This window comes from Salvelinus alpinus, chromosome 4 (genome assembly GCF_045679555.1).
Source record: "Salvelinus alpinus chromosome 4, SLU_Salpinus.1, whole genome shotgun sequence".
NCBI classification, from domain to species: Eukaryota; Metazoa; Chordata; class Actinopteri; order Salmoniformes; family Salmonidae; genus Salvelinus; species Salvelinus alpinus.
The window spans coordinates 7,281,563-7,298,635 of record NC_092089.1 but is presented as its reverse complement, the minus strand read 5'-3'; the positions used below and the strand labels follow the sequence as shown (position 1 = coordinate 7,298,635).

Here is a 17,073-nt window from a genome sequence, read left to right as displayed (position 1 = left end):
TCTCCAATCAGATGGATCATCACCCTCCCTATCTTTGTGTAATCTCTCCAATCAGATGGATCATCACCCTCCCTATCTTTCTGTAGTCTCTCCAATCAGATGGATCATCACCCTCCCTATCTTTCTGTAGTCTCTCCAATCAGATGGATCATCACCCTCCCTATCTTTCTGTAGTCTCTCCAATCAGATGGATCAACACCCTCCCTATCTTTGTGTAGTCTCTCCAATCAGATGGATCATCACCCTCCCTATCTTTCCGTAGTCTCTCCAATCAGATGGATCATCACCCTCCCTATCTTTCTGTAGTCTCTCCAATCAGATGGATCATCACCCTCCCTATCTTTGTGTAGTCTCTCCAATCAGATGGATCATCACCCTCCCTATCTTTCTGTAGTCTCTCCAATCAGATGGATCATCACCCTCCCTATCTTTCCGTAGTCTCTCCAACAGAGTAGCCATGGTGGATTTACAGGAATGGCTACCGTTGGACTAAACTCCCTTCCATACAGTCCCATCTCCTTTGCCTGGGTATTACCCACCTACCCAAAGCTCGTGTTCTGTCTTCGCTCATGTTCCCAAACATGCCTGTAAAATCCCTTTCGCAGGATGAGATACCCCATATCCCTGTAATCTGACCCAATAATGAATTGCCAGCTGCTGTCTCCTAATCTGCAATGGCATTTCCCCCCCTATCTCCACCTGTGCAGCCACTGGGGACGTACGAAACACCCCACTACATAGTATTCCTCTCTTCCATAAGGCCTCGTCATCTGCAAATAACCATCTCCCAATATCCGTCTGTACCTGAGAGTAAACATCATTGATCGTGACTGAGAACAACAGAGGACTAATCACGCTGCCCTGTGGTGTACCGGACTTCCCCACCCTCACCTGGATAGACCTTCCAAACAGGAAATCCTTTATCCAGTTGTATGTTCTTCCTCCTACCCCTAAGCTTGATTAACAAACCCCTCCTTCCACATCAAAAAAATACAGCTACAACAGTCTTCTTGTTCACCTGAGCCTTCCTGACCTCTGCTTCTAAGCAGAGAACTGGGTCCATTGTTCCCCTCCCCTTCCTGAATCCACTCTGATGTGGCGATACTAACCCCCTGCTCTCCAGGAAGTAAGTTAGCCTTTCCGTTATCATACGCTCCATAATCTTACATACATGTGATGTTAAGGCTATTGGCCGATAGCTTGTTGGCCTCGTTGGGTCCTTCCCTGGCTTCCAAATTGGTACCACTACTGCCTCCTTCCAACTGCCTGGTAGTTTCCCCTCCTCCCACACTCTGTTGTTCAACACCAATACCTTATCCAGAGCCTCATCACTAAGATGGGCCAACATTACATAGCACACCTCATCTTTCCCAGGTGAAGTTAACCCAGCCTTACCTATTGCCCTTTTCACCTCTGGCATGGCACATTCAACGCATCATTTACATCCTCCCTCCTATCCAGCACTCCAGGATGCTCCTCCTCTCTTGTTCTCTCTCTCCCCCTCCTCTGACAAATTTACCGAGCAATGCACTTAGACAAACACTTTGGCCATCATCTCTGCCTTCTCCACACCTGTTACTGCCACATCCTTCCCACTCGTCAACACTGGATAATCCCACTCCCTTCTGACCCCACTCATCCTCTTAATCATCCCCCACACTTCTCCCACAGGTGTCGCCCTTCCAATGGGGTCACAGAACCGATGCCAACATGACCTCTTTGCCTGACGGATAGTTCTCCTCATCACTCCTTCCCATGGCCTCCAACTGCTCTTAAACGCTAGTAAAAACCAAATGCATGCTTTTCAACCGTTCGCTGCCCGCACCCGCCCGCCCGATTAGCATCACCACCTTGGACGGTTCCGACCTAGAATATGTGGACAACTATAAATACCTAGGTGTCTGGTTAGACTGTAAACTCTCCTTCCAGACTCATATTAAACATCTCCAATCCAAAATCAAATCTTGAATCGGCTTTCTATTTCGCAACAAAGCCTCCTTCACTCACGCCGCCAAACTTACCCTAGTAAAACTGACTATCCTACCGATCCTCGACTTCGGCGATGTCATCTACAAAATAGCTTCCAATACTCTACTCAGCAAACTGGATGCAGTCTATCACAGTGCCATCCGTTTTGTTACCAAATCATCTTATACCACCCACCACTGCGACCTGTATGCTCTAGTCAGCTGGCCCTCACTGCATATTCGTCGCCAGACCCACTGGCTCCAGGTCATCTATAAGTCTATGCTAGGTAAAGCTCCGCCTTATCTCAGTTCACTGGTCACGATAACAACACCCACCCGTAGCACACGTTCCAGCAGGTATATCTCACTGATCATCCCCAAAGCCAACACCTCATTTGGCCACCTTTCCTTCCAGTTCTCTGCTGCCAGTGACTGGAACTAATTGCAAAATTCGCTGAAGTTGGAGACTTTTATTTCCCTTACCAACTTTAAACATCAGCTATCTGAGCAGCTAACCGATCGCTGCAGCTTTACATAGTCCATCCGTAAATAGCGCACCCAATCTACCTACCTCATCCCCATACTGTTTTTATTTACTTTTCTGCTCCAGTATTTCTACTTGCACATCATCATCTGCTCATGTATCACTCCAGTGTTAATCTGCTAAATTGTAATTATTCGCTCCTATGGCCTATTTTTTGCCTTACCACCTCGTGTCTTTTGCACACACTGTATATAGACTTTCTTTTGTTTCTACTTTGTCATTGACTTGTTGATTATGTTATTGGCTTGTTTATTGTTTATTCCATGTGTAACTCTGTGTTATTGTTTGTGTCGCACTGCTTTGCTTTATCTTGGGCAGGTCGCAACTGTAAATGAGAACATGTTCTCAACCAGCCTACCTGGTTAAATAAAGGTGAAATAAAAACTAAATAAAAAAGGGTCTGGGGTTTCCCAACCTCCGTCCTGGGTGTACGTTATGGCTGATTAAAATAACCAACTCATAATCAAGCTTTGATTATTTGAATCAGCTGTGTCGCGTTAGAGCAACAACCAAAACCGGCACCCAGGACCGAGTTTGGGAACCCCTGGCGTAGATGACGTAGATACCCCCCCACACACAGTTGGCTGACTCTCCGCCGTAGATGGCTGTCAGTTGGGGCTAGCCAGCTAACTCACCTTTGACAACGATAACATTCAGACTATTTTCGCAAGACAGAAATAGCAATACCAAAATGGATCAACAGTTTGAGGAAATAGATTCGTCTGGGCAGTGGCAAAACCTTTATAATGTAAGTTGGTCATTCAATGTGTTATTTTTGGTTGCTAACCTAGCAAACGTTAGCTATGTTGCTAACTAAATAGGCTAGCTATCTGCCGGTTACCAGCTAGCAATTATGCACATTATCCATCATACTAGCTAGCCCAAACTATGTAATTTTAACGGTATATTGAATGGATAATACTAGTCAAATTGGTGTTCATCCTGAAAGATAAACTAAGCTTTACAGGAAAAGACTCAGACTTCCGGAAAACGTGCATCAACATTAGCTGGCTAGCCTGTTTCTGAGAAGTCGCAAAGACTTCCTGAAATAATATGTGCGCATGTGTTGCCAATGCCATGTCTAGGAAACTGGGCAGATTACTGTGAAGTGGATGTCTAGAACAAGTTAACAACCTATATAACCAGCTTCTCGGCCACAAGGAACACACAGTCCTGTTTTCTAATTCTAGTTATTATGAGAGTGTTATAGTTCATGTTTGATTTATTTTTCATGCATTTACATGCACGCTAGTAGTCCATGAGCCAGGGGGCCAGTCAGCTCACTTGGGTCAACGATTCTGTTGAAGGTTTATATCCCTAGAGTTGAAACATGTGTGATAGCAGTGTAGCAACGGTAGCTTTCTGTGTGTTATCACAGTTTGTTTTATCCCGTTAATTTTTCCAATAGGGATTTTACTATGACAAACAATGTCAGTAGACAACAAGGTATTGCTCACTTATAACCTTTTAATCATATATATAATTGGAAAGCTTAGATTCACAGTTATCCATCAGACATATTTTCAGAATGTTCCGGTCAACAGACCTCTAGTGTACATATCAGAATGACTTGTATAAATGGGTTTAAAAAAGGAAACCCTATCTGACAAGTGGTTCTGAAAGGTCATGAAATTACCTTTCCAATTTCATATATAATGTAACCAACTTTGAAAGCACCAACAACAACTATTGTTTATAAATCGCCCATAAAGGTGCCATTGTAATGGGGCAGCTATGTTTTTGAAATGTGACTTTGGTTATAGAATCACCAAGTTGCTCACACACACAGCTAGAACAGGTGTTTAAAGGGATTTGTATTTACAGGGCCGTCACAGAATTCACACACAGCTAGAACAGGTGTTTAAAGGGATTTGTATTTACAGGGCCGTCACAGAATTCACACACAGCTAGAACAGGTGTTTAAAGGGATTTGTATTTACAGGGCCGTCACAGAATTCACACACAGCTAGAACAGGTGTTTAAAGGGATTTGTATTTACAGGGCCGTCACAGAATTCACACACAGCTAGAACAGGTGTTTAAAGGGATTTGTATTTACAGGGCCGTCACAGAATTCACACACAGCTAGAACAGGTGTTTAAAGGGATTTGTATTTACAGGGCCGTCACAGAATTCACACACAGCTAGAACAGGTGTTTAAAGGGATTTGTATTTACAGGGCCGTCACAGAATTCACACACAGCTAGAACAGGTGTTTAAAGGGATTTGTATTTACAGGGCCTTCACAGAATTCACACACAGCTAGAACAGGTGTTTAAAGGGATTTGTATTTACAGGGCCGTCACAGAATTCACACCATTAACCCCACAGAAGCCTTTTCCCAATATGGCCGCCCCAACAACTCTATGGAGTCTTATTGGACAATTTCACAGGACCTGCATGAAATATAATTGTACTATGCCCATAAATGTTCATAGTGATGTAGAATTAACAACCACATGAGCCAGATATATATAAATATGTTGAATTATTCACATAATTGTTAGAATGTAGCCCGAAATCTTTCTGAATCGCTGATTTCTGATGTTCTGATCAATAATGGCAACATTTAATTTTCAAACATGTGAAATGGATATGTACATGTGAAGAGTCATGGATGTGAGTTGATTACAACGGTGTCCCAGTAGCTGGTTTCATTATGAGGACTATAATCCGAATGCCTGCATTCCATTACAATGTAGTCAAATCCAGTGTTGGGCCTGTTGAGGCCAATTATATTACTTTTAGTATTATAGTAGCAGGGTTATAGAGGTTCTAGGCTAGGGATAGGACACAGGGTTATAGACAGATATAGTAGATGGGCTAGGGACAGGATATATGTTATAGTAGATGGTCTAGGCTAGGGACAGGATATATGTTATTGACAGGGTTATAGTAGAGTGTCTAGGCTAGGGACAGGATATATGGTTATAGACAGGGTTATAGTAGAGGGTCTGGGCTAGGGACAGGATATATGGTTGTAGACAGTTATAGTAGAGGGTCTAGGCTAGGGACAGGATATATGTTATAGACAGGGTTATAGTAGAGGGTCTGGGCTAGGGACAGGATATATGGTTGTAGACAGTTATAGTAGAGGGTCTGGGGACAGGATATATGTTATAGACAGGGTTATAGTAGATGGTCTGGGGACAGGATATATGTTATAGACAGGGTTATAGTAGAGGGTCTGGGGACAGGATATATGTTATAGACAGGGTTATAGTAGAGGGTCTAGGGACAGGATATATGTTATAGACAGGGTTATAGTAGAGGGTCTAGGGACAGGATATATGTTATAGACAGGGTTATAGTAGAGTGTCTAGGGACAGGATATATGTTATAGACAGTTATAGTAGAGGTTTACCCAGAAGCAAGCTGACCTGATCAATGACAATCAAATTCAGTCACTGGCTGGTATTTGTTCTCGTTCTTTCTCAGGAAATCCGAAACCAAGCCAGCGACTATTCATATAAGATGGCAAAACTTCCAGAGAATCAGAATCGAAACCGATATAGAGATGTCAGCCCCTGTAAGTATTTTTGTCTGTTCAACTATCATTCATGAAGTACCCTACACTAGTCATCAATGTGATGAATGTTTACACCTTGACGATTCACAATAGTTTTAATTTACACATTTTAAATATCTTTTGTCTCTGGTTTCAGATGATCACAGTCGCGTTAAACTTGAAAAATCTGAAAATGACTACATCAATGCAAGTTTAGTCATTGTGGAGGAAGCTCAAAGATCCTATATTCTGTCTCAGGTCAGTACATACAAGTAGTTTAGTCATGGTGGAGGAAGCTCAAAGATCCTATATTTTGTCTCAGGTCAGTACATACAAGTAGTTTAGTCATGGTGGAGGAAGCTCAAAGATCCTATATTCTGTCTCAGGTCAGTACATACAAGTAGTTTAGTCATGGTGGAGGAAGCCCAAAGATCCTATATTCTGTCTCAGGTCAGTACATACAAGTAGTTTAGTCATGGTGGAGGAAGCTCAAAGATCCTATATTCTGTCTCAGGTCAGTACATACAAGTAGTTTAGTCATGGCGGAGGAAGCCCAAAGATCCTATATTCTGTCTCAGGTGAGTACATACAAGTAGTTTAGTCATGGTGGACGAAGCCCAAAAATCCTATATTCTGTCTCAGGTCAGTACATACAAGTAGTTTAGTCATGGCTTGAGGAAGCTCAAAGATCCTATATTCTGTCTCAGGTCAGTACATACAATTAGTTTAGTCATGGTGGAGGAAGCCCAAAGATCCTATATTCTGTCTCAGGTCAGTACATACAAGTAGCTCAGACGTTTCCATTCATTATGTACTGATCACTGAAATGAGGTTTTCACTAAACATGTACTAAGACTTGTGGATCTACATTTTGAGGGTTGGTCTGTGTTTCAGTTGGTGATGAGGCAGTGTTGTGTTTTCTCCCAAAGGGCCCCCTGAAGAACACCTGCGGCCACTTCTGGTTGATGGTCTGGGAGCAGAACTCCAAAGCTGTTATAATGCTGAACAGAATCGTAGAGAAGGGATCTGTAAGTAGTCTACATACATGTTATAATGCGGAACAGAATCCTAGAGAAGGAATCTGTAAGTAGCCTACATACATGTTATAATGCGGAACAGAATCCTAGAGAAGGAATCTGTAAGTAGCCTACATACATGTTATAATGCGGAACAGAATCCTAGAGAAGGAATCTGTAAGTAGCCTACATACATGTTATAATGCGGAACAGAATCCTAGAGAAGGGATCTGTAAGTAGCCTACATACATGTTATAATGCTGAACAGAATCCCAGAGAAGGGATCTGTAAGTAGACTACATGTTATAATGCAGAACAGAATCATAGAGAAGGGATCTGTAAGTAGCCTACATACATGTTATAATGCTGAACAGAATCCCAGAGAAGGGATCTGTAAGTAGCCAACATAATGTTATAATGCAGAACAGAATCCTAGAGAAGGAATCTGTAAGTAGCCTACATAATGTTATAATGCTGAACAGAATCCTAGAGAAGGGATCTGTAAGTAGCCTACATAATGTTATAATGCAGAACAGAATCCTAGAAAAGGAATCTGTAAGTAGCCTACATACATGTTATAATGCTGAACAGAATCCTAGAGAAGGGATCTGTAAGCCTACATGTTATAATGCTGAACAGAATCCTAGAGAAGGGGTCTGTAAGTAGCCTACATGTTATAATGCTGAACAGAATCCTAGAGAAGGGATCTGTAAGTAGCCTACATACATGTTATAATGCGGAACAGAATCCTAGAGAAGGGATCTGTAAGTAGCCTACATACATGTTATAATGCTGAACAGAATCCTAGAGAAGGGATCTGTAAGTAGCCTACATGTTATAATGCTGAACAGAATCCTAGAGAAGGGATCTGTAAGTAGCCTACATACATGTTATAATGCGGAACAGAATCCTAGAGAAGGGATCTGTAAGTAGCCTACATGTTATAATGCGGAACAGAATCCTAGAGAAGGCATCTGTAAGCCTACATGTTATAATGCTGAACAGAATCCTAGAGAAGGGATCTGTAAGTAGCCTACATGTTATAATGCTGAACAGAATCCTAGAGAAGGGATCTGTAAGTAGCCTACATACATGTTATAATGCGGAACAGAATCCTAGAGAAGGGATCTGTAAGTAGCCTACATACATGTTATAATGCAGAACAGAATCCTAGAGAAGGGATCTGTAAGTAGCCTACATGTTATAATGCTGAACAGAATCCTAGAGAAGGGATCTGTAAGTAGCCTACATGTTATAATGCGGAACAGAATCCTAGAGAAGGCATCTGTAAGTCTACATGTTATAATGCGGAACAGAATCCAAGAGAAGGAAATTGTAAGTAGCCTACATAATGTTATAATGCTGAACAGAATCCTAGAGAAGGAATCTGTAAGTAGCCTACATACATGTTATAATGCAGAACAGAATCCTAGAGAAGGAATCTGTAAGTAGCCTACATACATGTTATAATGCAGAACAGAATCCTAGAGAAGGGATCTGTAAGTAGCCTACATGTTATAATGCTGAACAGAATCCTAGAGAAGGGATCTGTAAGTAGCCTACATGTTATAATGCTGAACAGAATCCTAGAGAAGGGATCTGTAAGCCTACATGTTATAATGCTGAACAGAATCCTAGAGAAGGGGTCTGTAAGTAGCCTACATGTTATAATGCTGAACAGAATCCTAGAGAAGGGATCTGTAAGTAGCCTACATACATGTTATAATGCTGAACAGAATCCTAGAGAAGGGGTCTGTAAGTAGCCTACATGTTATAATGCTGAACAGAATCCCAGAGAAGGGGTCTGTAAGTAGCCTACATGTTATAATGCTGAACAGAATCCTAGAGAAGGGATCTGTAAGTAGCCTACATGTTATAATGCTGAACAGAATCCTAGAGAAGGGATCTGTAAGTAGCCTACATACATGTTATAATGCTGAACAGAATCCTAGAGAAGGGATCTGTAAGTAGCCTACATGTTATAATGCTGAACAGAATCCTAGAGAAGGGATCTGTAAGTAGCCTACATGTTATAATGCGGAACAGAATCCTAGAGAAGGGATCTGTAAGTAGCCTACATGTTATAATGCTGAACAGAATCCCAGAGAAGGGATCTGTAAGTAGCCTACATGTTATAATGCTGAACAGAATCATAGAGAAGGGATCTGTAAGTAGCCTACATGTTATAATGCTGAACAGAATCCTAGAGAAGGGATCTGTAAGTAGCCTACATACATGTTATAATGCTGAACAGAATCGTAGAGAAGGGGTCTGTAAGTAGCCTACATGTTATATTGCTGAACAGAATCCTAGAGAAGGGATCTGTAAGTAGCCTACATGTTATAATGCTGAACAGAATCCCAGAGAAGGGATCTGTAAGTAGCCTACATACATGTTATAATGCAGAACAGAATCCTAGAGAAGGGATCTGTAAGTAGCCTACATGTTATAATGCTGAACAGAATCCTAGAGAAGGGATCTGTAAGTAGCCTACATGTTATAATGCGGAACAGAATCCTAGAGAAGGCATCTGTAAGCCTACATGTTATAATGCGGAACAGAATCCAAGAGAAGGAAATTGTAAGTAGCCTACATAATGTTATAATGCTGAACAGAATCCTAGAGAAGGAATCTGTAAGTAGCCTACATACATGTTATAATGCAGAACAGAATCCTAGAGAAGGAATCTGTAAGTAGCCTACATACATGTTATAATGCAGAACAGAATCCTAGAGAAGGGATCTGTAAGTAGCCTACATGTTATAATGCTGAACAGAATCCTAGAGAAGGGATCTGTAAGTAGCCTGCATGTTATAATGCTGAACAGAATCCTAGAGAAGGGATCTGTAAGCCTACATGTTATAATGCTGAACAGAATCCTAGAGAAGGGGTCTGTAAGTAGCCTACATGTTATAATGCTGAACAGAATCATAGAGAAGGGATCTGTAAGTAGCCTACATACATGTTATAATGCTGAACAGAATCCTAGAGAAGGGATCTGTAAGTAGCCTACATGTTATAATGCTGAACAGAATCCTAGAGAAGGGATCTGTAAGTAGCCTACATGTTATAATGCTGAACAGAATCCTAGAGAAGGGATCTGTAAGTAGCCTACATGTTATAATGCTGAACAGAATCCTAGAGAAGGGATCTGTAAGTAGCCTACATGTTATAATGCAGAACAGAATCCCAGAGAAGGGATCTGTAAGTAGCCTACATGTTATAATGCGGAACAGAATCCTAGAGAAGGGATCTGTAAGTAGCCTACATGTTATAATGCTGAACAGAATCCCAGAGAAGGGATCTGTAAGTAGCCTACATGTTATAATGCTGAACAGAATCATAGAGAAGGGATCTGTAAGTAGCCTACATGTTATACTGCTGAACAGAATCCTAGAGAAGGGATCTGTAAGTAGCCTACATACATGTTATAATGCTGAACAGAATCGTAGAGAAGGGGTCTGTAAGTAGCCTACATGTTATAATGCTGAACAGAATCCTAGAGAAGGGATCTGTAAGTAGCGTACATGTTATAATGCTGAACAGAATCCTAGAGAAGGGGTTGGCATCCCTCTCTGACAGACAAGCCTGTGCTTTAGGTTTCCACCACACTCTAGGCCACTACACCAAGTGTGGACCAACACACCGCGGTTCATTGTATCTCTGTCCAGGGTACTGTGATCATCATGCACAGATAGACCAGGGAGCTGCAGTAGCTAGTTAGCCATCCCATCAGGTGTTCAGGTTGGGCTAATCACTAATGTATTGTCCCCCTGAGAGACAGACTGACTGATGTATTGTCCCCCTGAGAGACAGACTGACTGACTGATGTATTGTCCCCCCCCAACAGGAGAAGTGTCCTCAGTACTACAGCTGAGGGACAGACTGACTGATGTATTGTCCCACTGGGGGACAGACTGACTGATGTATTGTCCCCCCCCAACAGGAGAAGTGTGCTCAGTACTACAGCTGAGGGACAGACTGACTGATGTATTGTCCCCCCCCAACAGGAGAAGTGTGCTCAGTACTACAGCTGAGGGACAGACTGACTGATGTATTGTCCCCCCCCCAACAGGAGAAGTGTGCTCAGTACTGGCCTACAGCTGAGGAACACCAGCTGTCTTACACTGACACGGGGTTCGTTGTGACGCTCGTGAAGGAAGAGGACAAGTCCTACTACATCATACGAGTGTTGGAGCTGAGGAACACAGAGGTGAGCTCTGCTTCTCCACGGACTCTGTGTCATGAGGAAGTTAACACAGTCACTGTAATAAAATCACATGCCTTTTGTCCAGACAGGAGGAACCAGAGAGATATACCACTTTCACTACACCACCTGGCCTGACTTTGGCGTCCCAGAATCCCCGGCCTCTTTCCTCAACTTCCTGGTCAAGGTGCGGGAGTCTGGCTCATTGGGGACGGAGCACGGGCCCTCCGTGGTCCACTGCAGCGCTGGGATTGGACGCTCGGGGACCTTCTCATTGGTTGACACGTGTCTCATCCTGGTAACATCAATACTTCCTGTTTTTACATTGAAATTGAATGCCCTACTCCTGTTCAGGGGCTGTACTTGGACATTCAGCTTGTTCCCGCTACAGACACAGGAGATTCTGTCTCAGACAAGGCTTCACTACTTGGTGTTTCACATCAGCTCCTGGTCAAACTGTATTTTATTTTATTTTATTTTTATTTCACCTTTATTTAACCAGGTAGGCCAGTTGAGAACAAGTTCTCATTTACAACTGCGACCTGGCCAAGATAAAGCAAAGCAGTGCGACACAAACAACAACACGGAGTTACACATAAACAAACGTACAGTCAAATAACACAATAGAAAAGTCTATATACAGTGTGTGCAAATGTAGTAAGAGTAGGGAGGTAAGGCAATAAATAGGCCATAAAGGTGAAATAATTACAATTTAGCAATTAACACTGGAGTGATAGATGTGCAGAAGATGAATGTGCAAGTAGAGATACTGGGGTGCAAAGGAGCAAAAAATAAATAACAATATGGGGATGAGGTAGTTGGGTGGGCTATTTACAGATGGGCTATGTCTCCAGTCTAAATTCACTGTTCAGCATTATGTAGAACAGCCAGTCTTCACTTGTCCCTGATGTTGAAGGTCAAGTCATTCTCTCTCTCTCTCCCGTCCAGATGGACAAGAGGAAGGACCCGTCGTCAGTGGACATCCAGAGGGTTCTGCTGGACATGAGGGAGTACCGGATGGGTCTGATCCAGACTCCTGACCAGCTACGTTTCTCCTACAGGGCTGTCCTGGAGGGAGCCAAGAGCATCATGGGGGACTGCTCTGTACAGGTAACACCGCTAACACTAGCCACACACCTAGCTAGCTGGAGGGAGCCAAGAGCATCATGGGTGACTGCTCTGCACAGGTAACACCGCTAACCCTAACCACACACCTAGCTAGCTGGAGGGAGCCAAGAGCATCATGGGGGACTGCTCTGCACAGGTAACACCGCTAACACTAACCACACACCTAGCTAGCTGGAGGGAGCCAAGAGCATCATGGGGGACTGCTCTGTACAGGTAACACAGCTAACACTAACCACACACCTAGCTAGCTAGAGGGATCCAAGAGCATCATGGGAGACTGCTCTATCTGTCTGTCTGAGCTGTTCGTCATTAACTACTGTCCTGTCTTAGAAGCTGTTGGTCATTAAGTACTGGTCTGTCTACAGAGCCAGTGGAGCGAGCTGTCCAGAGAGGACAGAGCGACAGTGTGTGAATCACCGCCCGCCCCCACTCTACCCCCACCACGGCCTTTAGACACCCCCACTCTACCCCCGCCACGGCCTTTAGACGCCCACGCCCCCCCTCTACCCCCACCACGGCCTTTAGACACCCCCACTCTACCCCCACCACAGCCTTTAGACACCCCCCCTCTACCCCCACCACGGCCGTTAGACACCCCCACTCTACCCCCACCACGGCCTTTAGACACCCCCACTCTACCCCCGCCACGGCCTTTAGACGCCCACGCCCCCACTCTACCCCCACCACGGCCTTTAGACGCCCCCACTCTACCCCCGCCACGGCCTTTAGACGCCCCCACCCCCACTCTACCCCCGCCACAGCCTTTAGACGCCCCCACCCCCACTCTACCCCCGCCACGGCCTTTAGACGCCCCCACCCCCACTCTACCCCCGCCACGGCCTTTAGACGCCCCCACTCTACCCCCACCACGGCCTTTAGACACCCCCACCCCCACTCTACCCCCGCCACGGCCTTTAGACGCCCCCACTCTACCCCCGCCACGGCCTTTAGACACCCCCACCCCCCCGTCCCCCAGTCGTCCCTCAGAAAAGCCCCGCGGCCAGCCACTGCCCTGTGTGGAGCCTGAGGCTGTGGCGTTGTCCAGAGAGGACCGGACGTCAGGAGACAGGACAGATCCAGACAGCTCAGAGAAGGACCTGGCGGAGGTGCCATGGTCAGTAAACCTCGAGGTGTCTTCCCCTCTCCTGCTTCTTTCTACTGTCTGCTTAACTCCTCCTGCTGAAGCTGTGGGCCTTTAGTGCCGGGCAGACTGTTTAGATGGCTTTCAATTAGGACCCTTCCAGACATGTTTAGATGGCTTTCAATTAGGACCCTTCCAGACATGTTTAGATGGCTTTCAATTAGGACCCATCCAGACCTCTCTAACCATGTAATGAAACCCTCATGTTATTATCTGATTCCAGTCTGAGGAAGAGATGCAGGGAGGAGCGTATCGCCAGCACGACCCAGAAGCTTCACCTGATGAAACAGAGACTGACGGACACAGAGAGGCAGAGAGAGCGCTGGCTGTACTGGAGGCCTATCCTGCTCAACATGGGGGCTGGAGCTGCCGTGGCCTTGGGGCTAGTGGTGGTTTGGCTCTTCTCCCAGTGATACCCCCTCCCTCTGTCTGAACTGCCGTGGCGTTGGGGCTAGTGGTGGTTTTGGCTCTTCTCCCAGTGATACCCCCTCCCTCTGTCTGAACTGCCGTGGCCTTGGGGCTAGTGGTGGTTTGGCTCTTCTCCCAGTGATACCCCCTCCCTCTGTCTGAACTGCCGTGGCCTTGGGGCTAGTGGTGGTTTTTGCTCTTCTCCCAGTGATACCCCCTCCCTCTCTTCTTTGTTGCACCAGTACCTGGGACACGGTACCCCTCTCTCTCTCTGTAAGGTACATTCTCATGGTCTGTTTGTGCATAACAGGGGTATTTATTTCTACAGGTCAAAACCAAGGTTGGGGTCAATTCCATTTTGATTCCTGTCAATTCAGGAAGTACACCAATTCTCTTCAAGCTTTATTTCAATGATTTAATTTTTTTAAAATTTTGTTCTACTTTCTGAATTGAAATGGTATTGAAATGGTGTTGAGCTCAACCCTGGTGGAAAAGGTCAGAGCACTAGATCAAACCGTCCCGTGTTTATATTTTGGTTCTTGTTAAAAAATCTTCATGGTAGCATCTTCTCTCAGGCTGTTGGTGCTCCAGTTAGCAGCACCTGGTGAATATACTGTCTGACCCCCCCCCCCACCCCCATGCAGCAGCACCTGGTGAATATACTGTCTGACCCCCCCCCCCCCCATGCAGCAGCTCCTGGTGAATATACTGTTTGAGACCCCCCCCCCATGCAGCAGCTCCTGGTGAATATTCTGTCTGACCCCCCCCCCCCCCCTATGCAGCAGCTCCTGGTGAATATACTGTCTGACCCCCCCCCCCCATGCAGCAGCAACAGACATCATGTGCAAAAGGCTTAGTACAAAACAACAAAATCTTCTTGACCTTTTTCCTTTTCTTTCATTCTTTTTTTATTTCATTTTAAAAGGTCAGATTGTTTCTTTGATTTGATTGATGTACATATTTCACATGAAGCAATTCAAAGGCTGTGTTTCACCTTTTTTTTTGTTGGTCCTCTCATAGAGCTCACAGTGCAACAGGAACACAGAGGTCAACAGTAGAGCTGTTCTCTAACCAACAACAGACTCGGTTCCTCATAATGCTGATGGTGCTTTGACGTGTTCCAGACCAGACACGGTTCCTCCGTTGTGTCAGCAGGGCCCGGACCGGGCAGAGTTTGGTCTGAACGGTTCTTCCGTTGTGTCAGCAGGGCCCGGACCGGGCAGAGTTTGGTCTGAACTATTTGGGTCACGTGCTCTCTATATGGTTCAACATGAATGAATTCATTCACTTTTCTTTAAAATATGAAACCGAACAAAAGGTGAGATGTTGTGGACCGGATCCATACAGCGGGTTCCACGTGGTCCGTTAGTCTGGTCTCTACCTACCGACCCACTGGCTGGGTTCTGTTCTACTGGCAGCTGATCCATACAGCGGGTTCCACGTGGTCCGTTAGTCTGGTCTCTACCTACCGACCCACTGGCTGGGTTCTGTTCTACTGGCAGCTGATCCATACAGCCGGTTCCACGTGGTCCGTTAGTCTGGTCTCTACCTACCGACCCACTGGCTGGGTTCTGTTCTACTGGCAGCTGATCCATACAGCCGGTTCCACGTGGTCCGTTAGTCTGGTCTCTACCTACCGACCCACTGGCTGGGTTCGTTCTACTGGCAGCTGATCCATAGTCAGGATATCTCTACTGGTGGACTTCTCACTTAGCGAGCTTGTGCAAAGTCTGCTTCTGAGGTTATATCTGATATGACAAGCTTTGGTAACCTGAGTTTGTTTTATTTAGTTGTAGTATTATTCATCTGATACTGACTGACCTGGCTGACTGGCTGGCTGACTGATGCCCAGCAGACAGTAAGGAGAAGTGATGTGTAACAGTTGCCTTGGTCTCTGTTGCGGCAGGGACAGAGAAACTCCTCTGTGTGTTGCAGCAGGTTTGGTCAAAGCACGTGCCAGTCCCAAGGTTAAGGAAATGAATGTTGTTGAAAGCAAGCAAGCTAGGTGACAATATGATGGTGGATATATCTTTTAGTTTGTTGCTTTTAAACCCCCCCCCCCACCACCACAATACTTGAATGTGCCTTTTAGGATAATCCCAGGGTTTCCATAGTAACGTGCTAGGGGAATGGAGCACGCTGTTTGCTCTTAGGACAGCAGGACAGAGTTGACTTCATATACCCTGAATGGTCATTGTCCTGTAATACTGTTGATCAAAAATAAACCGTGTGAATAACTCAAATCAGAATGTATGGTTGTGTGGCCCACAGTCGCATACCAAATGTGTTGTTAGCATGTACTAACCTAGGATGAGGTGGTCTTCTTAGAGTCCTCCTAGGTACGAAGTCCTCGTGATAGAATGACTCGTTGGTTACGTTCTTAAAGGTGCCCTATTCTCTTTATAGTGCACTACTTTTGCAAAGGGCTCTGGTCTAAAGTAGTGCACTATATAGGGAATAGGGTGCCATAGGGCTCTGGTCTAAAGTAGTGCACTATATAGGGAATAGGGTGCCATAGGGCTCTGGTCTAACGTAGTGCACTATATAGGGAATAGGGTGCCATAGGGCTCTGGTCTAAAGTAGTGCACTATATAGGGAATAGGGTGCCATAGGGCTCTGGTCAATAGTAGTGCACTGTATAGGGAAAAGGGTGCCATTTGTGACTCAAACATTGTGATACACTGGACGATCCTCCACCATTGGTTAGGGTTTAGGCAGGGAATACTGGGCCTCAGTAAATACTGGGCCTCAGTTAAATACTGGCGCCTCAGTACATACTGGCGCCTCAGTACATACTGGCGCCTCAGTACATACTGGCGCCTCAGTACATACTGGCGCCTCAGTACATACTGGCGCCTCAGTACATACTGGCGCCTCAGTACATACTGGCGCCTCAGTACATACTGGCGCCTCAGTACATACTGGCGCCTCAGTACATACTGGCGCCTCAGTAAATACTGGCGCCTCAGTTAAATACTGGCGCCTCAGAACAGCGTGGACCATCACATTCCATTTGTTTGTTGTTTCCCATGAGATTATGAGATTCAGGGGAGGTTTGTGTCACTGTGGAGCTGCAGTTAGAACACGACTGATGTTCTGAAAAACATCCTGAACTTGTTCAATAAAATGTATTTTTTCTAACCGTGCATGTTTAT

The 17,073-nt window shown here is 45.0% G+C and overlaps 1 protein-coding gene across 3 annotated transcripts; it reads left to right on the top strand.

Annotated features, from left to right (window-relative positions):
• The first annotated feature begins 3,031 nt into the window (after window positions 1-3,031).
• On the top strand, window positions 3,032-17,064 carry ptpn2a (protein tyrosine phosphatase non-receptor type 2a). Of its 3 annotated transcripts, XM_071395612.1 has the most exons (9): window positions 3,032-3,259; window positions 5,949-6,039; window positions 6,176-6,276; window positions 6,948-7,046; window positions 11,110-11,247; window positions 11,330-11,539; window positions 12,190-12,351; window positions 12,735-13,483; window positions 13,734-17,064. In XM_071395612.1, the coding sequence occupies exons 1-9, from the start codon at window positions 3,203-3,205 to the stop codon at window positions 13,921-13,923; spliced, it is 1,797 nt and encodes a 598-aa protein (XP_071251713.1). In that variant the 5' UTR covers window positions 3,032-3,202; the 3' UTR covers window positions 13,924-17,064. The 3 variants fall into 3 exon arrangements, with proteins under 3 accessions (XP_071251713.1, XP_071251714.1, XP_071251715.1); XM_071395613.1 differs by lacking the exons at window positions 3,032-3,259; window positions 5,949-6,039; window positions 6,176-6,276 and adding an exon at window positions 6,331-6,532; XM_071395614.1 differs by lacking the exons at window positions 3,032-3,259; window positions 5,949-6,039; window positions 6,176-6,276 and adding an exon at window positions 6,677-6,725.
• The last annotated feature ends 9 nt before the right edge of the window (window positions 17,065-17,073 follow it).

What these genes read in the sequence shown, in the direction of transcription:
- ptpn2a (XM_071395612.1), top strand. Translation starts at nt 3,203, where the DNA reads ATGGATCAACAGTTTGAGGAAATAGATTCGTCTGGGCAGTGGCAAAAC. An exon ending in AGTGGCAAAACCTTTATAAT is followed by an intron (nt 3,260 to 5,948) that starts GTAAGTTGGTCA and finishes GTTCTTTCTCAG; the next exon opens with GAAATCCGAAACCAAGCCAG. An exon ending in GATCCTATATTCTGTCTCAG is followed by an intron (nt 6,277 to 6,947) that starts GTCAGTACATAC and finishes TTTCTCCCAAAG; the next exon opens with GGCCCCCTGAAGAACACCTG.